The 27573-nt window shown below is 36.6% G+C and overlaps 1 protein-coding gene across 4 annotated transcripts in view; it reads right to left on the reverse strand.

Annotated features, from left to right (window-relative positions):
* The window catches only part of LOC131667620 (sorbitol dehydrogenase-like), a 918386-nt gene that overhangs the window by 54290 nt on the left and 836523 nt on the right, over positions 1 to 27573 (reverse strand). For all 4 annotated transcript variants that reach the window (XM_058941163.1, XM_058941187.1, XM_058941169.1 and 1 more), the window contains one exon: positions 4886 to 5007. In XM_058941163.1, the coding sequence (XP_058797146.1) occupies positions 4886 to 5007 (122 nt within the window). The remainder of the gene's footprint in view (positions 1 to 4885; positions 5008 to 27573) is intronic.

Raw genomic sequence — 27573 nt, forward strand, 5'->3', positions numbered from 1 at the left:
CGGACAAACAGATGTCAAATTATTGCCAAAACGCAACACCTTCATCGGACGGCCCCTTTGTGTCCTAGGACATACAAGAATCCCTTATACTTTGGCGACGCATCTTCAATGTAAAAGGTACTTCGATTACCTTTTAGACGCTCAACATGGGGTCTCACCTTATGGCGATAATACAGAGAGGTTTCGCGGTATCGCGATACTGCGACACCTTCATCGAGCGACCTCTTTGTGTTCCAGAACATACATACGTATATCCCTTATACATTAGTGGCTTCCTTTGTGTCCCAGGACATATATATATATATATATATATATATATATATATATATATATATCGTATACGAGGTGTGATCAAAAAGTAAGGTGAATTTTTATTTTTCTCAAAAAATATTTATTTATTCATCAATTTTTATTTTATCTCCTTCAAAGTAATCCCCCTCGGATATAATGCACTTGAACCAACGCTTTTTCCAATCCTCAAAGCATTTCAAAAAATCATTTTTTGTGATCTTGTTTAGTTCATCCTTCGATGCCGTCTTTATCTCCTCAATCGTGGCAAAACGCCGTCCTTTCATGGGCCTCTTCAGTTTTGGGAACAAGAAGAAGTCACAGGGGGCCAGATCTGGGGAATACGGTACCCGTGGCATCGTTACTGTGTTGGTTTTAGCCAAAAATTCGCGCACAAGCAACGATGTGTGAGCAGGGGCGTTATCATGGTGCAAAAGCCAATTTTTATTTTTCCACAAATTCGGACGTTTCTGGCGGATTGCTTCGCGCAAATTGCGCATAACTTGCAGGTAATATTCCTTATTTACTGTTCTACTCTGTGGCAAGAACTCATGATGCACCACGCCCCTGCAGTCAAAGAAAACTGTAAGCAAAACCTTTACATTTGATCGAACTTGGCGTGCTTTTTTTGGTCTTGGTGATCCAGAATGCCTCCACTGGACGATTGAGTCTTAGTCTCGACGTCATAACCGTATACCCATGTTTCGTCACCTGTTATAACCCTGTTGAGTAAATCTGGATCATCGTTGACGTCATTCAGTAGCTCTTGGGCGATGCTCATGCGACGTTTCGGAACAAACTTCGCTGACACACGTCTCATGTCTAAAATACTCGTCAAAATTGATTGGCACGAACCAAATGAGATGCCAATATCATCAGCAATTTCTCTAATGGTAATTCGACGATTTCCCAACACTATTTTCTTCACTTCTTCAACATTCTCATCAGTTGTTGATGTACTGGGGCGTCCAGAACGAGGTTCGTCGTCGGTGTCTTCTCGGCCTTCTTGGAAGAGTTTATACCACTTGTAAACATTTTTTTGGCTTAAAGTAGACTCACCGTACGCCACTTTCAGCATTTCTAGTGTATTGGAACATTTGATTCCATTTTTCACACAAAATTTAATGCAAACTCTTTGATCCATGTTTTTAGACAGCAGCAAATCGTGGAGCACGCAAAACACTTCTAACCTTGATGCCTCTCACAAACAAACCAAACATACTACAAAGCTGAAATTTGGAACGTATATTCTAGACGAGTGTACCGACATAACCAAATAAAAAAGTCGAAGATCGAACGGACGTAGCCCGCTAAATTTCAAAATTCACCTTACTTTTTGATCACACCTCGTACATTGGCGGCATTATTTTTGTCCCAGGACATACATTGCTTATCTACTGTACTCTTGTCTTAATTTATTTGCTGCATTTAACCAATTCATTTCCTGAAAATGTAGCTGACATAAAAATGTCCAATATATAGTATTCCCTTCAGAATCATACATATCTTCACCACTAGTTAAAGCTTTTTTTATTAGTTTAAGTACAAGACATCCATCAAAAATTAGATATATTTGCTTTTACGTAATAGGATGTGGAAAAAAATATTTTCCATTATTATTCAAACATTTTGTACCTTCTAAGATATTGCACATTGCGGTGTACGATTGTAAACCATCAAAGGTTAATAATGTTACAGTAATACCTGTCTCGTGCGAAGCCTTCAAGTTTTTTTAAAACTACTGTAACGTTTGAAACTTATCCTATGTTATCAAAATAAATAGTCTGGACTCTAAGGTATGTTCATAATTGCGTTTCCGCGAGTAAGCAAAAAGTTGACACGTGAAGTTCTTTTAGTTTTTATATTTCTACAATCAATGAATAGCGAACATAGTGTTCGCCGCTTCGATGAGCCATTTGAAATACAATTGAGTATTGTTACATCTATCGAGAGGAAGCCCGACAGCGCCGCAACGAATACTAAATTTCATTTCTAAGTAATATTGATTTTAAAGAGGAGATAATCTAAGGCTGCTTTTTTCTCGTAAGAGACAGAGTCTTATGAGTTGAACGCTTAGATTATCGTGATGGAAAGGAATAGCAGGCTAACCACTGAATAATGAAATCAGTCTAAGGAAATAGCTGAGTCTTTATTTCTTTCAATGCTCGCGCTGCTAGGCAAAGTAGGATTATGAATCCTCTTGCCGCAGCGACGAGCGAATTTATACTTGCGAAAACGGCTCCTTTCTATACTTGCTAGCTAGCCCCGACAACGCTATTTTTGATATGAGCATAAACTTTGTACAGGTTTTGTCGCATAATGGCTCGATCGAAATTGAAAATTAATGATTTAAAAAATCAAGTAGAAGACAACGAATTTTTTAATATAAATCGTTTTTCAAGGAAAAATCACCTTTTAAAATTATAAGTGATATAAGTTAGATATTTAAATAACATGGAATTTACAATAAATTAACGGAAAATTTTTACATCAAAAAATCACTTGTGATAAGTGGAATATTATTCAAAATAAAAAACACTAACTTAACAATCCATTTTTGAATAATAATTAAATAACGTATTCGTAAATTCTTCTTTTAGCCATTACAAAATCAATAAACGGGTAACGATCGTTATCATTAATTTTATAGGTATGTACAGTCGAATCGCTATCTCGCAACGCAATTTTAATTGTTTAAATAAATTATAAATTTTTTATTTATTGATAACTCAGTCAAAAATCATTTATCAAAGTGTCAAATTCTTGCTTCTTTGTCTTAAGGTGCTTGGATCGCTGTTGTATATTCGGATTTGCATCATATTTATTTGTTGCAAAATTACTAATGATATTTACTTGTCAATTAAATTAAACTAACAAATACATATTAAATAACTATAATAACTTGAGATTCGAGACCAGCGCATGATAATTGACTGAAAAATGCTTTTGTTCGTTAGAAAAAACTTTGCAATTATCGATTTTGCATTGTAAACAATTATTTTCCCAAGCTCGTGACGTCACGCTCCTTACATCGTCTTGTTTTCGTCTAATTGCCCTAACATATTTACGCGTATATAAGAAGAGCGCCTTCGCTCAAATACCGCTTTTCTTCAGTTTTCTTGCGTACGACGAGTTGCTATTTTGCAATGGAAAACGAAGGAAAAGGCAAATCAGACTGGATCGTTACATTAGCTTTTTCTTCTCCAGTTAAGGAGTTTATAAAATAATAGGAAACGGGAATTTTTAATTTCCCATTTTCGCAGACAATCATGACTACTAGAACATTTTCTGCTTCAGGTACATCAATTCCATCCATATTATCTCCCATATTTACATACTCATACTCTTTGTCATTTATAATTTCTACACCTTTTTTGATTTTCATTTCTTATTTTATATATATATATATATATACAGTCGAACCTCTGCTATTGCACCCTCCGTAACAGCTCGACCTCTGCCACTGCCCGTTACCTAGCCTCTCTAACTGCCCGATTTATGACTCGAGCGCAGTGTCGTACGCTCTCGGTCGCTTACCTGGCACCTATCGGAGGCGCACTTTATGAGTCTGGCACCGACGCGTCGCTCTTATATCTTGCATATCTCCAAGTACAAAATGATTCCTTGTAATTTGTGACTTATGATTTACACTCCTTGTAATTTATGACTCTTGTAATTTGTGGGGGGGATATGTACCTAAATTTGTAACATTTTCTCCGAGCCCCCCCTCAAGACCAGCGCGGCACGTCACTCAATGCCCGTACCTGACGGAGCGCTCTTATTGGCTAACACCAGAGAGCCCGTAGCGGGCAGTGGCGGAGGGCACCAACTCCCGAGAGCGTGCAGTAGCAGAGGTCCGACTGTATATATATATATATATATTTTATATTTTTGTCTTCGAGTGTGATCTTAAAATAGCAGTTCGAACTGCGTATACTGCTGTCATGATTACAGGAGTCTTTGCTAGGTCCGGGAAAAATTAAAGTGTTTGGCCTGCTTTTATTAATTGATGCTAAGTTACGGCTTAATTTATCTTTATTTAAAAACTTCTTTTTTGCTGACATGACTGTTGTAACTTGTAGTTGAGTTGAGAGGAACATCTTTCGAGCTTGTACATGAGTCTTTTATATAAAACTGTGTCAAACGTCTGGGTGATATCAAGTAATCACATGCCTGATTTATACTGTTTATCTTCAAAGGATTTTAATGGAAAAAGATATTTGAAATTTAATAAAATACATAGACGATATTCTCCCTTACGAACTTTGTTTGATTTTTCTATCAAATAAACATAATTATCTACTAAATAAGAAATAGATTTTGTTCAGTTTGCATATGAAATAACCAATTATCTATAATATAAAATAAATGAGAATGGTATTGATACTACTGAAAATTAATGAAAATACGTACATTTAAATAATGGCAATATTTCAATCAAAACTTCTATTGCAATAATTTTGTTGCTTAGCGAAGAACACACTAGATTTGCAGATTAATTTTTAAGAAAATATTGAGAAATCATAAAGTTATTTTACAATATAAATAATATAAATTATCAAACATTATATGATTGTAAATATCAAAATATACATACTTATTCACGTATCGAAAAACACCCTTTATATCAACTTCTCGAATGAGAGCATCAATTATTGGAATTCTCATTTCAGATCGTCCCATTCCTACTAATACAACACATCCGCCGGTCTTAGTAACCTGTGAAATATTTTATATGAAATTACAGTGTCTTTAATGCAGATATATAATTTCAAGTTTATATTTCAATTTTCATATTTCATATCGTCAATAATAACACAGGCCAACATTTTTAAGAAAGTTAACAGACATACCATACTTACTAGATTTTCATGCGCTGATTCCGAATCTGGGCTCAGAATTGCTCTATAATCCTTGGTTTTCCAGATATCTTAACGTAAAAGTGTCAAAAACACGCTTTTTTACTATATTTGACCACCTGTAACATGACAAAGAATTTTTTCTGCGCAATTCAGATCACAGTTCCTAAAAGAACGACTTTTGGAATACAAAAATCACTATTCAAAATTAATTTTATAATTTTTTCAACAGAGATATGGTCGTTTGAAAAATATTGGATCTGAATATTCTACTATAGGCTTATAAAAACATAAAACTCAATATTCACTTGTCATGCCTTTAAATGCACACGCATAATAGCATTAGAAGTACGAGAGTTTGTGTATAGCGCAGTGTTCAGTCTGCTGAAATCCCATAACCTACTCAAACCAGAACATTTGACGAAATCACATCAAGCTGACGCCCAGGCGGGCACTCCTCATCGAGTTTCGAGAGCACGTTGAATATTGATTTTCATGTTATTATAAGCCTATAGTAGAATATTCAGATTCAACATTTTTCAGACGACCATATCTCCATTGAAAAAGTTATAAAATTAATTTTGAATAGTGTGTTTGGTAGCCCAATAGTTACTCTTTTAGGAACTGTGGTTCAAATTGTGAAGAAAAAATGCTTTATTATGTTGTAGGTGGCCAAATGTAGCAAAAAAGCGTATTTTTAACGGTTTTAGGTTAAGATATCTGGAAAACCAAGGATGATAAAGCAGTTCTGAGCCCTAATCGGAAATCAGCGCATGAAAATCTATTAGGTACACTATGTCTGGTTTCAGATTCTTCATTTTTATAAAATTTTGATAGCCTGTGTAATTATTATGTGTCATATTTATTGGAACCTAGTATTAGTACAAGGAGGAGTGGAAAGCCTACAGTCTTTTAATCTTCATGAAGACAAGATAATGGCATGGAAATATCTATAGCGAAACAATTTTTATCGACAAGTTTCATCCCAAAAAATAATTTGTTTTGGAACTATAACCTGGATAGAATATGTAGCAAAGTATATAAAAGTTTTGCAAATTAATTATATATTCCTATGGAACATGATTCACAAACTATTATTTACATACCAGATCTGATTCACCGCACACAGATGGTCGTGCATATTCAGCTGTTACAGCCATTGAGGGAGGAGAAGAGCGACACAAAATTTATTATGTACTCATTCGCTCAAGATACTTACAGCACTAGATTTTATTAATGATTTTTGGAGTGATGACCTCAACAGGGTGTCCAGAACGTTCAGCGTTTTTTGTGCTCATATGACCATTCCGAAAATTTCGAAACCACTTATAAACCAATCTAATCGAAGGTGCACAATCACCATAATGTTTACCAAGCTTCAGTTTAGTCTTCTGAAGCGTTTTGGCTTCAATAAAGTAATGTTTATTCAACACACGAAATTTGTTTACAATAACTTGATTTTTTTTATTCAAACGAATGTTAAACACAAAGTAATAGACCGATCTGGTTAAAATTTGGTGTATGTTCTTCCAAGATACTATGCTACTAAATGAAAATAAATTCGATACCCATCAGTAGCACCATCCCTTTCACTTTGCGCGACTTTTCAAACGACCCTCATACTGTTGTATTTCAAGAACATGGAATGAAGCTATAATCAGAGCTTATCAAGTTATAAATCTTATCGGGGGTCCAAAGCATCGTAATGATTTGCTGTAAAGTTACGAACTATAGTTTTTTATATACAAAGTTTTTATAATCATCCAAAATAAAAATATTATCTTACTGCAGAGGACGCTAGTGTTTTTCAGGCAGCAAATATATATATCATATCTGTAAAAAGCCTATTAATGACACAACAAAGTTCGTAATTATTGAAATTACGAACATTGAGACTGTAATCTGAACTATTAAGATTCATAATTAATATCAATAGTTTTTCATAATTTCAGTGAGGTTGAGAACTCGATGTACTTCTCAATCTTTGATTGAGAAAGTATGTGAAAATTTCTAATGTTTATATTTATTATATTGTACTATTATTATTGCGGTAAATTAAACTTATAGTCATTGTAATATATTATATTTTAAGTACATTGAGCATAATAAGCGCAGCAATATTGTTTACAATCATACGCAAGAATCTACCGAGAATAAATATCGATATTTGAGTTAGTAATCACAAAGCTTTAGCCGGTTAAAAGAAATTGGTTATCATTTTAAATTACAACATTTAATTTAACTACATGATGTGACGGTAAACGTCCCATTAGCGCTAGCAGCCCAACCACGCGGCTGTCTGCGAGGGCAGCACCTACCGGTTGGGGAAAAATATAACGAGGGAATTCGCCACGAGACGGGATGGATCACGCGCGAATATAAATGAACCAGTCGAGGATCAGCAACCCGATTGCCTAGCCGCAGTGAGCGACAAAAGATAAGTTTTTCCGAGTTTCGACGAGTGCCGAGACGAGCTAACGATTCGACGAGAGCGTGTGCGTGTGAACATGTGTGAGTGAAGGGTTTCGCCATCGAGGGCGAAACCAAAAAGCGTGAGATACCTTGCTCGCAGATAAACAGTTTGAGAAACTAGCGTGCGCTGTGCAGGTGTTTTCTACCTCGCTTGTTCCTTGTGCGACCGTTAATAAGGTAAGCTGGCCAGCTTAATATCGCGATTGTTGTATGATTGCTAATCATTAATCCCCCGTACTCAGTGAGAAGCGTACATGTATTAACTCGGCGAACAAAGAGCGGCGAGCGATCCGACATTGCATGTTATTGTCGTGCGCGCGCTTTGTAAACATAAACACGCGGGCCGAACGTATTGTAGAGATAAGAGAAAATAAACGATCTCGCACGTGATATTGACTATAATTTTGAAGTTATTATTTCTCGCTGGTAGAAGATTGGTTGACTGACTTCCGTTCCCTCCTGCTCTTCGGTTGATGAATTCGAACGTTTCGACAATCCCGCGCACTCTTCGATGCGAACGCGCGCATAAATAAAAAGACGGAGCACCGACCCCGTTACAATGAAATAAAATTTTATTAAGCGTAAGTCAAATTTTTCTTAATATTTTTCATCAGAATTAATGAAAAATAAAACCGCTGCTCTTTATTAATTTATTAAAAAAAATTAATTTCAAATAATAAATTAATAAACAAACATTAATAATTGAACTATGTAAAATAAAGGTTATCAATTATTTTGTTATTCAAACAACTTTTCTGCCATGTTTTTGTTTATTATTTGTGTATCTTTCTCTGGACAATTTTTATGTTTTGCGTAAGTTTTCACAAAAATTATAAATTAAAAAAAAACAAATGTAATAGAAGTTATGATTTTGATATAAATATTAGTCAAATTATCGATGATAGTTTCAACGTCTTCCTTGCATAAACCAGGTTAGACAAGCACATCGTTGCCTTTCACTCCTGATTTTTAGCCTGACATAGAGCAAGTTTTTATTACTTTATCATTAAAAACTGCTTTGAGAAGAGCTCACGACAATTCGGTTTGTCTCTGACAAGTTTCTAAGATCATTTTCATAGCGAACTTGTTTACAAAAATAGCGAACAAGTTTGAAAAAATACAAGATGCCACAATACATTACAACCCCCAATTCAACAAAGCCTATCGCTAAATTGATTAATATAAAATCAAGAGATGAATTAGTGAACAGTAATTCCAGTTTTTTTGATCTTATAAATTTTACTAATACTTGCTTTTCTAACCATGCTATATTTTAAAATGCATTAGACTTAATTATGGAGGATGTTTTTTCTTCATATAAATTTACTTTTCCTTGTGTAGAACGTGTTTCTAATATTTTATCCTGTTCTCTATATTATATTTGATTAAGAATGAAACAGTATACTCTTCAAATAAATCAAGGCGTAGGAAAAGCATTTGTACTCTTGAAAATACAAACCAAATTAAAAAGACCGTAGGTTTTTTATATATTGAAATGTTATGTTATTAAAAGATAGATTTATATCAGATGAAAATGTGTTATTTTTAATAGCCTAAACTAACTAATACTAAATTAATTTTGAAAATTCCTTAAGGCCAACTAGCGCTACAACTTACAATTACGCTTATAACTTAGGAGTGCCGACATTATTATTAATTAATTGAAGAGGTTTCGTTGGATTTTTTAGAGCCACGATTAAAGCTGGAGGCTATGAGACTATATATCTTATATACTAGAGACCTTGGTTGCAGCGCTCCAAGCAGCCAACTCATGAACTACACAGTTTGGCTCAAAATCATGACACCCCTTACCACTGAAGTATCTAGACCTGTATATACGACCGTAGGTTTGATCTCTCTCTGCAAACTAGGCTCGCGACTTGGACCTGTACCTGACGACGGCAAGACTAAAGCAATAATTTTCGCTACCGACAAAGGTATAAATGACATCTATGCGGAAGACTTGCCTGATGTTGAGGTGAGAGAGGGTGTATTTGTTCCCTTAAGTGAGGAGATAACTAGTCTTGAGGTCATGCTGGTCGGTAAGCTGTCGTGGAGATCACACATCGACTGCATCACAGCGAAAGTCAGGAGTGCTCTGTACAGTCTACGTTTTATTAGACCGTGCACTACAGAACTACTCCGGCGTAAATTAGTGGAGCCGATGGTCCAACCTTACCTGGATTACTTCACTGTGGTGTGTTTGGGAGCTACGACGGAACAGAGGGAATGGCTCCAGAGATTGAGCAACGCATGCGTTAGATACATCTTTAGTGTCCCGTGTGATTCCTTGGTTTCTCCATTTAGACGGAGGTTGGGCTGGCTTGGCGCGGACGTACGCAGAAAATATTTTGTGTCCCTGCTCATATACAAGTGCTTGCCTATGCGGGAGCCTGGCTACCTGGCTGAGCTTTTCATTGAGCATAGGTCAAGGTATTCGTGTAGGGAGGGACAGGTCGAACTAAGAGTTGTCAAAGCAAGAACGGAGACGGCGCGCAGGTCTTTTCGGGTGCTGTGATGTTTGTATCACTTATAATTTATTTTATTGTTCATACTCTCGTGGTCTTGTCGCGTTAATGAGTAAGAATACGTTTCTTTCAATTTTATTCTAATTATTAATATGAAATAAATCAACAAATAATGTATATAAGTATGTAAGTAAAATTTCAAGAAAAAGACTCACTTTGCCCTGGTTTCTAATGGTGCGAATTGTCCCATAAGCAGAGCTAAAGTCTTTCTTATAAAGGATATAATTCAGCCCAAGTGTTCTATAAGTCGAGTATGAATTACAATAGGAAGAGAGAGGATTTACTCAGTTAATCACAATGAGAGAAAGAACTTAGGTATTAGCCAAGTTTATTCAATCTCATACACTCACTTTGCAAGTCTAGGAGTGAATGCTAGCCTGTGCAAAACTCAGCGTATTTATACACAGATTTTCCCGCCTATTTTTGCAGGACAGCTCTCTTCGAATCTTCGAGAATTCTTAGCAATTTTTGAGAAATGAATTTTCTTAATTTACAAGAGAATAAACAGTAATACTAAAAATTTAAAACAGGTAAACTTTACAACATTAGTTATTGATCGTTTTAGTATGATTTACAATTATCATAAATAGTGTAACGTTTGAATCTTTCCCATGTTATCAAAACAATAGTTCGGACTCTTTCTGTTGTATTCGTAATCGCGTTTCCGAGAGTAGCAAGAAGTTGACACGTGTATGTTCTAAATGAAAAATGAAAATTTTTCGAGTAGTAAACTCAAAGTTTTCTAACTCGATGAATCGTCTTGAAATGCAATTGAGCGTGATTGCATCTATCGGGGAGAGGCCCGACAGCGCCACAACCAATAGTCAATTTAATTTCTTAACAATTATTATATTTGAGGTAGGGAGATATGTAAGGCTACTTTTTTCTCATAAGAGAGATAGTCTTATGAGTTGAGCACTTAGATATCGAAAGGAGAGGAATTAGCAGGATAACCACTGAGTAAATAAATTTATATCAGGAAATTGCTGAGGCTTTAATTCTAAACAGTGCTCGCGCTGCTAAGCAAGATAGGATAGTGAATCCTCATGCCACAGCGACGAGCGAATTTATACTTGCGAAATGGGCTCCTTTCTACGCTTGGTAGCCCCTATAACGCTATTTTTGGAATTGATATAAACTTTGCATATATTTTGTTGCAAAATGGCTCGATCGGGATTGCAATTTTACGATTTAAAAAATTAAATATGAAATAATGAATTTTTTAACATAAATCGCTTCTCGAGGAAAAATCACCTTTTAGAGTTATAAGTAATACAATTCAATAATCAAACAACGCCAATTTTACAATAAATTTACGGAAAATTTTTACATAAAAAAATCGCTTGTAATTAGCGGAACGTTATTCAAATTAAAAACGATTAATACGAGGTGTGTTCAAAAAGTAAGGTGACTTTGTATTTTTAAGAAAAAATATTTATTTATTTATCAATATTTATGTTGTTCCCTTCAAAGTAATCCCCCTCAGATACAATACACTTATGCTAACGGTTTTTCCAATCCTCAAAGCACTTCTCATAAGCACTTTTCGGTATAGCCTTGAGCTCTTCCAGCGATGCAGTCTTTATCTCTTCAATCGTTGCAAATCTCCGTCCATTCATAGGTCTCTTTAGTTTAGGGAACAAGAAAAAGTCACATGGGTCCAAATCCGGTGAATATGGTGGCTGAAGCATGATTGTGGTGTTGTTTTTGGCCAAAAAATCTCTCACAAGCAAAGATGAGTGAGCAGGGGCATTATCGTGATGCAAAAGCCATGAATTGTTTTTCCACAATTCTGGGCGTTTTCTTCGTATTGCTTCTCGCAAACGGCGCATAACTTCAAGATAATACTGTTTATTGACCGTACGTCCATATGGTAAGAACTCCTGATGCACCACGCCATGGTAATCGAAGAAAACAGTGAGCAAAACTTTGACATTTGATCGAACTTGGCGTGCTTTTTTCGGTCTTGGCTTATCTGGGCTCTTCCATTGGGACGATTGGACTTTGGTTTCGATATCATAACCATATACCCATGATTCGTTACCAGCTATGAGCTTTTTGAGTAAATCTGGGTCATCATTGACGTCATTCGACAGTTCTTGAGCGATGCTCATGCGACGGTTCTTTTGGTCAAAATTTAGCAATTTCGGAACAAACTTCGCTGACACACGTCTCATGCGCAAAACGTTAAAAAAAATTTCATGGCACGAGCCAAGCGATATACCAACATCCTCAGCAACTTCTCTGATAGTGATTCAACGATTTTTCAGAACAATTTTCTTCACTGCTTGAACGTTTTCATAAGTTGTTGACGTGCTTGGGCGTCCAGAGCGAGGCTCGTCATTGGCATCTTCCCGGCCATCTTGGAAGAGTTTGTACCACTTGTAAACATTTTTTTACTCAGAACAGTTTCACCGTATGCCACCGTCAACATTTCAAGTATGTCGGAGCACTTTATTTTATTTTTTACACAAAATTTGATGCAAATCCTTTGATCCATATTTTTCGATAGCAAGAAATCGCCGAGCACGCAAAACACTTATAACCTTTACGCCTCTCACAACCAAACAAAAAATGCTATACACTTGAGACTTGGTACAGATGTTCGGGAAGAGTTTACCAACATAACAAAACAAAAAAATCGATAATCGAAAGTACGTTGCCCGTGAAATTTGAAAAGTCACCTTACTTTTTGAACACACCTCGTATAGCTATCTAATTTTGAATAATAATTAAAAAACGAATTTGCAAATTTCTTTTTTACCATTTAAAAATCAGCAAATTAGTGAACATCATAATCATTAATTTTACAGATATGTACAATCGACTCGCTATCTAACAATGCAATTTTAATTGTTTAAAAAAATTATAAATTTTTTATTTATTGATAACTTAGTAAATAATTAGTTACCAAAGTGTCAAATTCTCGCTTCTCTGTTTCAATTCGTCGCGGACGTAATCGCATATTCGAATTAACAATATGATTATTTATTGCAAAATAACTAATAATATTAACTTGTAAATTAAATTAAACTAATAAATACCGACTTGAGAATTATAACGACATGAAATTCAGGATCAGCGCATCAAAATTGACTAAAAAAGTGCTTTTGTTCATTCGAAAAACTTTATAATTGTCGAGTTTGCATTGTAAACAATATATTTCCCACGGTCGTGACGTCACACTCCTTATATGGTAATGTTTTCGCAGAGTTGCCCTAACACGTTTGCATATGTGTGAGAAAAGCGCCTTCGCTTAATTACCGCTTTTCTTTGATTGCCTCGTACACGACGGGTTGCTATTTTGCAGAGGGAATAAAGGGACAAATCAGACTGGACCGTTACAATAGTATCGTCAAAAGTTATTAACTAATAAAGTTAATTAATGTAATATTACAATATTTACAAGTAAACAATAATAAAATTTTACATAGATTAATAGTTTATCAATTGTAGAAGTAATTTCTAAAAAGAAATACTCAAATTAGTTAATAACATTTATATTATAATAAATTATTATATTTGTAACTGTTTTTTGTAGAATCTTATAATGTAATTACTAGATTAATTAGTTAAGATTTATAAATTATAAAGCTGTCATCATTATATACAAAATTAACGCTTTCGATCTATATACAATTTAATGTTTAAATAAATTCTTTGTTCGCGGCATTTGCGCTCCAAGTGCGTAGCACGAAAGTAGAGAGCAATAATTTATAACATTTTTTTTTTGGTTGCTGTAAAAGTGAAAGTTCATTTGGAGATGCGGTCTTTTGTCGCTTAATGGGTTTTTTGCGGATGGGGAAAACCCAGAATATGAACATGTGCGGCAGTTCTAGCGATGCGAATGTGCGATGTAATAAAAAAAGGGTATGGTCATCCGGTAATTGTTTCGCAGGTAAACGTTTGGAGGGAAATTCGGCACTATAACTCTTGTAGCTCTAATTGTCCTCACGAACAGATCCAATGCTGGAGAAAACTCTCTGATCCTTCTTCAGGAAGGAGGAAGCAGTCAGTAGTTCTCGAGAATTCGATACTTACACCTCGTTGCTCTCTCTCAGCACCTCGTTGCTCTCTCTTTCAGTTACCTAGTTGCTCTCTCTTTCAGTTACCTAGTTGCTCTCTCAGTTTACTTGCTGCCTTCAGTTCTTTACTTCGTTGTGATAGCTAATAGTAATAGCCTTCACTGGTAACGCGTGTGCTGAATGTGAGTGCGAGTTTCTGGCTTTACATCACGTTCTGCGGATAACAGTAGCGTGCGAGCACAGTATCGTGCTTTTTATTCTGTGTTAAGTGACTTAGCGAACCCGCGATCGCAACAAGGGCTACCGGCACCTGTTGGTCTAGCTGAAGATATGCGTGATATACTCTGAGGCGTCTCCAACCCTGGGCAGCTCAAACAGCATCAACTTGGTACTACTCTTAGGGGCAGCATAGTGCGGGCCGTGCCCGTGACCAAGACGTTGGCAAATAGTGTATGCGTTTCTCACACTTTTTTGTTTTGTAACGGGGGCAGCGCCTTATTCGGCACTGACGTCACTAATTTATTAAAGGGGAGAGTAAGAGAGGCACTTTCGCTCTTTAACAATCGGGGAACGAGAGGATAGGTCGAACGAATAAATAATTTTCTTTACTTGGAACATACAACTTAAATCTATTCAGACAAACAAATACAAAATCGGTTACAATAAAGTTTACATCACGTGCACATATACAGAACAACTTAAACTAACGCGGGAGGACGAATGGCCCGGCGACTAAATCGCCTTGGCCATTTGCCTCCTTACAAAGGAAAGAATACGTCGAAACCTACCGCATTACGATGAGCGTAGCCGGCAAGTGATCGCCTGGCTACGTATCGTCCCTACGCGGCCGCGCATCACCATGAGAGAGAGAAATACCGGGAGAGAGAGGTAACCTGACCTTTGTCCTTGGCGATGAGCCGGCAACGGGGAGTTGACCTGGCCGTTGGCTGGACGTCTTCCTCGGCGTAGCCCGTGGTGAACCCCCTGGAAGTCATGCCGTGCATGGCGGCGAGGGCGACACTGAATGCCCTGCTGCAGGTGTTGCCTCCACACGTTGCCTCGGCTCGCCCTGGTCTGGTCACTGCTGCACGTGTGTTTCTTCTTCTCTCATCGCGCTGCTACTTCCAACTTCTCTCCTCAACTTTCTTCCGGGAACTGCCTCACGCGACTTGACGCATGGTCAGCATTCGCGCTCTCGCCGGGCTCTCCCACCAAGCCTACTCATTAGGCGGCGTGCGACAAAAGCGCTAATTGGTCGCGCGTCACACGCCGGCCCAAACCTGCATAGTGCGTGCATAGACGCGCACTCTAGCATGCTCGCTAACTCTCTCTCTCTCTCTCTCTCTCTCTCTCTGTCTGTCTCTCTCTACCTCATAGTCGCTGCGCTCTTGCTTCTTCGGGCGCTCTCAATCTTGCTCGGCAATCTTCGGCGGCTGGAAAAACATAAAGGCCAGTGGTTAGGCGCAATAAATATATGCGCCAAACGCTGACCACGTCGCCATGCCGAGTGATAAGAGGGAGAGAGAGAAGAAGGGCAGACGAGGAGCAAGCGTACTGCTTGCTCTCGTCACAGTTTTGAGGGAGGCACAGCATAATCAAACATTCCCACTCCTCTCCCTGGGCGCCAAAGGTTGGCATAGTCCACTGTCTTTCACTCCTTCGCTTTCAAATATACTTTGGAGATCTGGAAGTCAAGTTTGCTACGACATCTCTGACGCTCACAGGGAGTCGGAGCCTTGTTAATCTAAGACGGCGACCTCCTCGAAAGGAGTACCGATCTCTTCAAGGTTCGATGCTCAAGGAGAGCGGAACTGAAGGCTTGACCCTCGGTTTGGGCGCGACGGGACTCTAGTTGTACCGACGTCTACAGCGTCGGAAGCGAGAGGCATACAAATCTTACGAGATTTGCTTGATCTGATACCACTGCCCCGCAGAGGTAAACCCAAATTGGAATGTCAGAAGAGAGACCCAGCTAAGACAGCCAGAGAAAATTCCTAAGACGATCGACCAGCTAAGCCTATCATCCTGGGCTCGTTCAAAACATCCTACCCTGCGTACCTGTATTAAGAGATTGCTCCCACGACTCACAGGTCCATCTCTTCAACGTACCGTGGCATGTCTCTTCATTGCGTTTCGATCATCCCCGCTCACGCTGGTGGATATTCGTCATTTGAAAAATTTGTTTCCCTGTTTTCGCCCTGATTTCGGATTTCGCTTTCTATGGAAAGGCTTTTATGACTCGCTAGTACTGATGTTTGCTCTTTGGATTTAATATTTGTTGACTTTGGGTCAGGAGCTGGGTCTCGTCTAGCCGACAAGGCGATTTATTCTAATCAGGTTCCGAAATTAGGCTCAATCAGGTATTCTAACTAGCGTTCGAATAATTGAACTTCAGAATTTAATTCTAAAGTTTAATGTACAAAAATTGTTGTTCAAAATTCAAGCTTTATTAGCTATTCAAAATTCAAAAATTAGTTTAGTCATTGTGCGAGTTTTGTCTTCTGGTTAGGGAGCTTGTAAGAGACGGCTCTTTCTATTCGAGTTAGTAACTACTTTTATTCGCTGTCTCTTTATTATAGGTCGTCCTTACCTGGGCTCTATGACTTTTCTAGCAAAGTCTTTAAAGAATTTGTAGATTTTCCTGGTAGATACTAAGGCCGTTTCAGGGCAAAGCCATGTATGACCCTCCTCTTCAACAGCCTCTATCAATGGCTGTCTTAGTTCCCATAATTCTTCGCAGTTAAAGAGAATATGGCTTTCGCTTTCTAATTCTCCACAACTACACAGTTGGTCTTCGTATAATCCTCTTTATGGAAGTATGACTTAAAAGCACCGTGTCCAGTCATAAACTGTATTGTATAGTGATTGAGATTTAGCCATCTCTTCTTTAATCTGTCTTTGATTACTGGGAAATCATAATACGTTCTCCTGCCATTTGTGGCTGACTGCCATCTCTCCTGCCATACTCTTTCGATTTCATCGTTGATGAGTTGTATGGCTTCAGAGATATTTAATCTGCCGGATCGAAGTTCTTCCGAGTTTATTCCGATGCCGTACAGTGTTGTAGATTTCCCTTTCCTGACGTAGTACTTCGCAACTCGCCCGTCGAGCTCGAGAGCTCTTGGTCGGCTGGCTGCAAGCACGCACACCGCTTCATGAGAGATGGATTTGTAGGCTTTGAGTGTCTTGCAAAGAACGGATCGTTGCAATCTTTCTAACGCAGATTGCTGTTTGATGTTGGTCCTTTACCACCAGCCCGCAGCGACATATGTAACTTTCGATAGTAGGAAGCCATTATATATCTTTTTCATAGAATTCAATTTTAGGCCTCAGTTCGCTTATGCGATTTTACTTAGCTCGAAGTAGGTGTTGTTGCAGTCTTGAACCACGTTTCAAATGAGAGAAAAATGAAGATAATATTGTCGTAGTAGATCATATGGTCCCCATAGTACCAAATAATTTAATGACTGCAGCCTCTTGTCGAGGATCATCATATCTGACTCGCAGTGCGGTAGAACAATCATCTACTGGTCCAACAGCTCGGAGGAGAATGCCTTCAATTTCTTCCATCCTAAGGTAAAATATGGTCCAGTTTATGGCATAGTCTAAAGAAAGAAATGTACATAGGTTTAAAGCTAGACATAGACGAAAGTGAAGAAATAGGTTAAAGATTATTAAGTTTTGGATCCATTAAGTAAAATAATAAAAACAAAATTATAGAAATACGATTAATAAGACTGAATAATTTTTATCCTATAATTTACAAACTATGCCGCTGATTCTAAATATGTTCTATCTTCAGGGTCGATTCCTGTAATCACATCTTCTTCTGCTAGGTCAACTCGTCGTGTTTTTCGTAAGGTTACCCGTGGATTAGGAATAGGGTCCAGTAATTTAATTCCCGTAAGCGTAACAAGGTCGGTAGAAGCATTTTTGTCTATTTTCATGCCAGGTCGGTTTGTTTTGGTCGAATTCGTATTATTTACTTTCCTTACTTCTGATTTCGGGTATTGTCTTTTCATTTTTCCTTCCCTGAGTTTATTCTGGTGTTGCCACCTGCAGGTAGTATCATGGTCCTCGTAGATTGATGCATCTACTCATTCGTCGCAAAGCCAGTGGTGTCTTGTTTCGTAACTTTAGTCCCATCTTCTTTTCCGTATCTCAGCATACCTAGCGCCGTAGACAGGATCGCATTCCTTTAAGACCGTTGCTGCGTCAGCAGGTTTGTAATACTGAGCATATTCTATAGCAAGGGCTCCTTTGTTGTCTCGCACCACTTTATGATACAATAAACGTCCGAATTGTACGAAGGATTGGAAAAAAGATATTTCTCTATAATTTTCTTCGATCGTCCAGAAAAGTCGACAAAATAATCAGGTTTTCTCCGTGGGTCTTGAATTGTTTGTTCTTAATGTTTTTGATTTCTCAATACGGGTATGGTCTATCGTATTCAGGTTCCAATTTTTTATCTTCCTTGCTTCAATTGCATGTTTAATCTTAATAAATTTACAGAGAATAATTCTTGTACTATTATTCATGAGATTTCGTAGTAAATGAAATTCCTTTATGGGTCCGATATTTTTTAATCGTGTTAAAAGTTCACTCAGCGACTTATGTCTTAAATATCGTATCTTGATGCATGTTGGATCTATGATGAAATGCTTGAATACGTCACTCATAATGGTATTGAATACTGAAACAAATGATCAATAAATTATTGATTAATTTTCATAAAGACTCCGCAGTCTGGATTTGTAAACCCGAAGAATTTTCAGGTCTTATCAACGGATTAGGTTTAGTCGCGGAGAGTTTCGGTTTTTTTGAATGTTGAATATGGAAGGTTTCAGTTTGAATTTGTTTATTAGATTGTTCTTCCAACATCCGGGTACGCGTTTGCTTATTCGTGATCAGTCCAAGGCTATGAAAAACTGATCTGTGTCGGAGATCCAGTGAGTCGTGTTGAAACGACTTTGGTGTATTCATGTGAGATAATTCGTGTATTGTGGTATTAGTTAACGCTTTTGTGCGTACGACGTACCATTTATAAATTATACTGATAATTATTATGATTATGATATTAATACTGAATCTTCCATAAATTATTCTAGATTGTGTGCGATGTTGTGATTTTCTTATGATTTCGTATCATTTCTGTCTTTTCCATAATATCGTTTAATGTATTTTCTTGGCTGGTCCAGGTTTCAGTTTGTGGGATCCATTCTTCTAATTTAATATCTGTTTCAGATAAATAGGTTGACGTCGGGTAGAGATTTATTAGATTGAGGGTCAAGTTTGGTTGATATAGATAAACATTCGTATTATCTTTGTTCGTTTCCGTAAACAAAGTTGCATCCTTAATATATCCGATGCACCCTGGAGCAATTCTCAGTATTCCTACCTCTTGTATTTGGTTTTTTTGGTCCATTCGATTTGGGCAAACGATTCAAACTATATCTTGTCGGTAAGCTGAGAATATCCATGAACCACCCATTTATATATAATTCCAATTAGTTATTCGTTGTATTTTTAGTACTATGTCACAATGGTATAATTCATGACTGGATGGCTGTAATAGTATTCCTAATTCACAGTTTCTATTTAAATTAGTATCTAAGACAGGTCCTCCTACCGGACATATAAAAGTATAGTGTGTTCGCACACAACTTTGGAATGAGTGGTGATCTATCTGTATATACTGTTTTTGATCCGAACTTAATGCCAAGTACGGGTATCTGTATCTAATATATGCTGATGTTTCAGTTGAGCCCGGTAATTGTGGTATCAATACTGAGAGCAGACGGTATAGATTATAGTAATTTCTGTCAATTAGAGGTAAATGAATGACAATGTACATCTTTCCTTCTCGCTGGATTGCATCAATGCTGGAAATTTCAATAACTTCCTAGATTCTGAGGTATTCAGTTGGAATTGGGAAATCAAGGTCTGTTACCATAAATTTTATATTATTCACTATTTGATGCAACGTGTTAGACTCTATAAGGTTCCAATATACTTTGCCTTTTTTTAACGCACGAATAATTTCAAGTCTTTCCGGGCTTTTGATGTAATTGTCCAGTTTTGCCTCTAGCATTCTTCCACGTGATTGTACTAAAATCATGTATTCCAGTCGAGCATTCTCATTTTCTAATTTCTTGAATTTTTTTCGCATTTGAATGTTTAATTTGTATATTCTGTCCCCGTGAACGTCCATCATTTTATAAAGTTTATCCATTCCTGTGGTGATTATATGGGTCCTATCATTGAAAAGTTTTATGATATACTTTTGGTCTGCATACAATTGATTTATATTGGCTTCTATTTTATCAGTCTCGTCAATAGTCACTAATCCAAATAAACTATGACTTAGCCTCCCTATGCCTCCAAAAGATCCCAATTATTTTTCCATTGGATAATTCTAACAAATCGTTTTTATGATTTAAAATTTTCACAATTTTTAAGGATTTTTTATAATACTTATCGGCTTTTCCTACCCGAGGTTTATTCAATACCCAGGCGTAATCGCCAACTTTCCCTTTAAAGAGTCTAGCGTGTTTGTCGTATCGGTCTTTAGATTTTTCCTTTTCACGAATTTGATTCTCATCCACCGCTATCCTTAATTCTGTCAAGTGTAAGACTAGATCGCGTAGGTATTGGTTATAAGTCCCTAATTTTTCCTCCCTAGAGATCCTTATAGGGAAAAGAGCGATTCGTCCATAAACTAGCTCAAAAGGAGTGTAACCAGTTCCATTATGTATACTCGTATTATATGTAAAAACGGTGAAGGGGTTTAATCGGTCCCAGTCATCTAATCGTTCTGAATATATTCGTAAGAAATCGATTAAGGATGCATGACTTCTCTCAAGAGAGCCATTAGCCTGAGGTTTATATCCGGAAGTCGTTAAATGGTGAATTTTGAACAAGTGTAATAATAATTTCACAATCTCTAAAAGAAAGCTTGTCCCGCGATCAGACAATATCGCTCTTAGGGCACCGTATTGGCATATTAGATGTCTAGCCAACGCATCAGCGATAATGGTTGCTTTAAAATCCTTTATTGGTACTACAATTAAGTATTTGGTCAGATTACATTGCATGGTCAGCAAATGACAATTTCTACTAGGATAATTTTCCTACAGTGTCTATTAATACCTTGTCAAACGTCTCGATTGGTGTGTCCGTAATTAGCATCGGTTCCTTAGTCTTGTGTCGATCAATTTTCTTCTCAAGACAACTCGGACATTTCCGTACATAATTTAATATATCTTTTCGTAGTCCTGGCCAATAATATCACGCTCGGATTTTCTAATATGTCTGATTAACACCCTTATGGCCACCTACTAGGCTGTCGTGTAGTGTTTTAATTATTTCTGTTCGCTGATTTGGCGGTGGAAGAATCATCTTTCCATAACATATGATCACCTTTATAGGGCTCTTTTCAAAAATTCTAATTAGTATTTCTGTTAATAATCCAGGTCCAAGATCATAGGTATAATTCCCTCGTCTTGCAATCCGGAAACTTACTACATTTCTCTTAATCAGTATCTTTTTTAAATTTATAAGTCCGACTTTTATAGCTTCTATAGTAATAGAGTCATTATATTTGTCTTTTATAACTACAGAGAAAATATTATGCTTTTTATATTTAGTCGTTAGGATTTGCCCCACTTTTGGTTTCAATGCTTTCATATTGCGTAGATCTATAGCCCCAATTTCACTTAATAGCTTTAACAAAGCGGTTTGGTCATTGCAGTCTCGAGATATAAAATGTACAAGGTTATCTCGTCGATAGGTTAAACATTGTTGCCTGGTGCTTACATTATTTTGTAGAATATATTTTGCAGGTTCTAATAAAGAATTATCGCTAGCGGTTTCACTGCTTGAATTGGTCCTGGCGGCAGTACCAAAAAGAACAATTCGTCATCTACTGGTGTTTTTGAAAAGTGTAATTTCACAGAGCTCTTATTACTAACTAGGGAACCACTCCAACCCTCTGCCTCTGATTTTTCTGTAATTGAGATATGTTATAGTTCGTAAAAAAATAAAAGAGCCGTATTTTTTTATCGGCGGAAAAAGCTATCTAAGGGATGAAACCCACCTCCAAAAAACAGCCCCAAAAGCAGTTCTATAGCAATATCTTTAGTTGTAATGAATATATTTTTATGAAACAATAAAACACAAGATACTTATAAAAAAAGTAATAGACACACATCAACATGGTCTCCGGGGGTTGCAAACCCTACGTTGTATAGAGGAAAAACTGTATTTTTAAGTGTATTTTTACTTTACAAAATCAAAAAGTTATGTTAAAAGAATTTTAAAAATGATATTCTAGTAGAAAATGATAAAACAAAATTGACGTAATATGCTTTCATGTTCTATGACGCTCAAAAAAGCCAAACACATGTATACTGTTGTTCTGCCGAATAAACTTTTAAAGGGTGAAAGCTAACCCCGAAAGTTACCCCACAACGCCATTTTATAGCGAAATTTTCGTATTTTATGCACAGTTTTCGACGAAACAAAGTCTAAAAAATTCTTTTAAAAAATTTCAGCTAAATATATGGATTTCGTCTACAGGGGTTGGAACCCCCTAAGTCGCCTGAAAGAAAAGCTATGTTTTAAAATATTTTCTTGCAAAATTTTTTCAGAAGAAATGAAGTTTATGAAATTCCGTTTAAAATCTAACACGAAAGTATATAGTATCCGTCACCAGGGGCTGCTACCCCTTCATCGGAGAGTGAACAGAGCATTCATTTGTTACCCTGATCCCCGACCACCCCGAACCCAATTTCCTTAAACCTCGAGCTAGTTACCCTGCTAAATCCATATATTCAGCTGAAATTTTTTAAAAGAATTTTTTAGACTTTGTTTCCTCGAAAACTGTGCATAAAATACGACAATTTCGCTATAAAATGGTGTTGAGGGGTAATTTTCGGGGGTAGCTTTCACCCTCTAAATAGTTTATTCGGCAGAACAAAAGTATACATGTGTTTGACTTTTTCGAGCTTCATAGAACATGAAATAACCAGCATAATCTGCAATTAACAACTGCTTATATTGTATTAATAACATTAAGGGGTAGTTCGCCCTCGAAATAATAGATAATAGGAAAACTCCGAAACACGTCAATTTTGTTTTATCATTTTCTACTAGAATATCATTTTTTAAATTTTTCAACATAATTTTTTGATTTTGTAAGTTAAAAATACACTTTAAAATACAATTTTTCCTCTATACAACGTAGGTGTTGCAACCCTCGGGGACCAAATTGATGTCTGTCTGTTACTTTTTATATAAGTACCTTGTGTTTTATTGTTTCATAAAAATATATTCATTACAACTAAAGATATTGCTATAGAACTGCTTTTGGGGTTGTTTTTTAGAGGTGGGTTTCATCCCTTAGATAGCTTTTTCCGCCGATAAAAAAATACGGGTCGTTTATTTTTTTACAAACTATAACATATCTCAATTGCAGAAAAATCGGAGGCGGAGGGTTGGGGTGGTTCCCTAGTAAGATCTGACTCTTCGGGTAAGCCCTCAAGCCCTTTGAATCTTACCATAGGTCGAGGTCCTTTAACCATGGGAGTACTTCTGGCTCCCGGTATTCCTGTTTTAATGGTTGGGGTTACCGATATCTCTTGATATCGTGGCAGTCTTAAAGTTTCTTCAACTTCCTTACTTCTTTCAGGACTTGCTCGTTTAGTCGTGCCTGAGAGACGTTAATTTTCATATGCGTCCAAGCGGTCTGTGTTCGAATCACTGTCGTGCTCTAAATGAGTTTCCATTAATTTTTGCTAATCTTCTACTAACTTCGTTATTCTATTCGCCACTACCTCATCAGAATCATTTATTTCATCATATGGATCAAGGTTCCATAATGTCTTTTGTAGTTCTCGCGGAGGCTCGTCCCCATCTGAGAAATGAGAAGGCATTTCTATAGTTCGATTGTCTCGTACGAGACCCATGTCATCCCAATAGTATGTGTTAAAATATATGAATTAATATTTCAAGAGTACGAGGTGTGATCAAAAAGTAAGGTGAATTTTTATTTTTCTCAAAAAATATTTATTTATTCATCAATTTTTATTTTATCTCCTTCAAAGTAATCCCCCTCGGATATAATGCACTTGTGCCAATGCTTTTTCCAATCCTCAAAGCATTTCAAAAAATCATTTTTTGTGATCTTGTTTAGTTCATCCTTCGATGCCGTCTTTATCTCCTCAATCGTGGCAAAACGCCGTCCTTTCATGGGCCTCTTCAGTTTTGGAAACAAGAAGAAGTCACAGGGGGCCAGATCTGGGGAAAACGGTGCCTGTGGCATCGTTACTGTGTTGATTTTAGCTAAAAATTCGCGCACAAGCAACGATGTGTGAGCAGGGGCGTTATCATGGTGCAAAAGCCAATTTTTATTTTTCCACAAATTCAGACGTTTCTGGCGGATTACTTCGCGCAAATTGCGCATAACTTGCAGGTAATATTCCTTATTTACTTTTCTACCCTGTGGCAAGAACTCATAATGCACCACGCCCCTGCAGTCAAAGAAAACTGTAAGCAAAAGCTTTACATTTGATCGAACTTGGCGTGCTTTTTTTGGTCTTGGTGATCCAGAATGCCTCCACTGGGACGATTGAGTCTTAGTCTCGACGTTATAACCGTATACCCATGTTTCGTCACCTGTTATAACCCTGTTGAGTAAAGCTGGATCATCGTTGACGTCATTCAGTAGCTCTTGGGCGATGCTCATGCGACGTTTCTTTCGCTCAATTTCGGAACAAACTTCGCTGACACACGTCTCATGTCTAAAATACTCGTCAAAATTGATTGGCACGAACCAAATGAGATGCCAATATCATCAGCAATTTCTCTAATGGTAATTCGACGATTTCCCAACACTATTTTCTTCACTTCTTCAACATTCTCATCAGTTGTTGATGTGCTGGGGCGTCCTGAACGAGGTTCGTCGTCGGTGTCTTCTCGGCCTTCTTGGAAGAGTTTATACCACTTGTAAACATTTTTCTGGCTTAAAGTAGACTCACCGTATGCCACTTTCAGCATTTCAAGTGTTTTGGAACATTTGATTCCATTTTTCACACAAAATTTAATGCAAACTCTTTGATCCATGTTTTTAGACAGCAGCAAATCGTGGAGCACGCAAAACACTTCTAACCTTGATGCCTCTCACAAACAAACCAAACATACTACAAAGCTGAAATTTGGAACGTATATTCTAGACGAGTGTACCTACATAACCAAATAAAAAAGTCGAAGATCGAACGGACGTAGCCCGCTAAATTTCAAAATTCACCTTACTTTTTGATCACACCTCGTATAAGATGTATGTAGTAGCGCACGCGCAAAAGCGCTTAAGTACGCAGCGAGATGTATCTGTACATAACTATAAGTACAGTCGTAAGAGAGCGTTTGCTTGAGGCAGACCGTGTCTCTAACTATGAGACCAACCTTGTACATATTGCATGACATTACATTTTATTTTAAAACAAACTCAATAGTTTTAACTTATCCCAGTCATTTTTAACATGGTAGCAGAGCCGCCTTGGTTAATAGTGTGATCGATTAAAAGTGAGGTTGATTCAGTGTATGGTTGACATAGTTAATGAAGAAGATAGGAATGAATGTTGTCTGAAATTTGTTTTTAAAGTTGAAAAATAAGTGAATGATCAAGAAGATGCAAGTGAATACGATTGTGAATTTTGCCGTCATGCGGTGCTTGGCAGGAACACATGGAAATTTGAGGATATACGACTAAATGAGTAGAAACAAGATAATATAGTACTCAACGTAATGAAACACCGAGGATATTGATAAGTATACTGTAAATATCAAGGTAATAAATCCTTTTATCGGAGAATGAAGTCGTTTGAAACAATAATAAACAATTAGAAACAAAAATAAAATTGAAACATTGAAACTTAAAAACAGATCAACAAGAAGTAATAAATATTTTATTAGATATATAAAGATATATAAAGATAGATACACGTGCATGAACGAGAACGTTGAGTAAAGTTGTGAAAAATTGTGTTTGAAAGTTGTAGAGTATAGAATGGCTTCTGATATGGATATGAAAATTCCTATCTTTGATGGCAAAGATTACAACCTTTGGAAAAAAAGATTATTACTTTTACTGAAATTTAGAACGTGTGATGAGGTGGTCACACACGAAAAACAATTGAAAGATACTGATTGGGAAAAGCAGAATTGTAAAGCTATGAACTTAACATATTCAAGTATTTCAAATGATCAATTAGAATTTGTATGTGATGAAAATGCAGCAATTGATATATTGAATAAGTTTGATGAAATCTACTTAAAAAAATCAACTTCTTTACAAATAGTTTTGAGAAATAGACTGGATAAATTAAAACTGAAAGATTTTGAAAATGCCGATAGTTTCTTTAGTGAATTTCAGAAATTAATTAATGAATTGAAAAGTGCTGGAGCAGATATAAAAGAACAAGAAAAATTAGATTATATATTAAAAACTCTACCTGATTCACTCGCATACATTGGAGACTTAGTCGATACTTTACAAGATAAAGATAAAAATTGCAGTTATATAAAAAACAAAATTAAAATGTATGAAATTCAATATAGCCAAGATAATAATAAAAAGTCAAATTTATTTAAAGTCGAAAAGAAAGATATTGAATGCTTCATTTGCCATAAAAAAGGGCATACAAAAAAGGATTGTAAAACTAATGCTTTTCCGAATTTCCGAGCAAGTTGGCGAGGAGGTGCTATAACCCGAGGCAGCTGGCGAGGCAACAACTCTCGTGGAAGCGGTCAAAGGGGCAGCTACAATCAAGAAGAAAATTACCAAAACAACAACTACAGAGGTTATACTAATAACAACAATAGAGGCTACGGCAACTACAGAGGCTACAGCAATAACAGAGGATATAATAACAACAACAATCGAGGTTACGGTCAACGAGGAGGTCACCGAGAGTTCAACAATCAACGAAGTTTTCAACAAGAAGGTCAACACGACGCACGCTATAGTTATAATAATAGGTATTACGATAATACACCACAGACGTTTTATTTGCATGCAAATATTGATGTTAAAAATTTTAATAGTAGAGTAAATTCCATAAATCAGAGTCAAAGTACTCAAATAAATTGGATCTTAGATAGTGGTTGTACAGACCATATAATAAACGATGATTCTTATTTCTCAAATTTTAAAAGATTAGAAAAACCAATTTATGTAACTATTGCAGATGGTAGAAAAATAAAGTGCGAAAAAGTTGGAAATATTATAACATCATTTTATCAAAAAAGTTTTAAAACAGAAATAATTATGAAAAATGTTTTTTATGTAAAAGAATTGGATAGAAATCTAATAAGTCTAGCTAGAATTACAAATAATAAAAATTT

The sequence above is a fragment of the Phymastichus coffea genome, unplaced genomic scaffold (assembly GCF_024137745.1).
Source record: "Phymastichus coffea isolate CEN01 unplaced genomic scaffold, Cenicafe_Pcof_1.1 PCOF00005, whole genome shotgun sequence".
NCBI lineage: Eukaryota > Metazoa > Arthropoda > Insecta > Hymenoptera > Eulophidae > Phymastichus > Phymastichus coffea.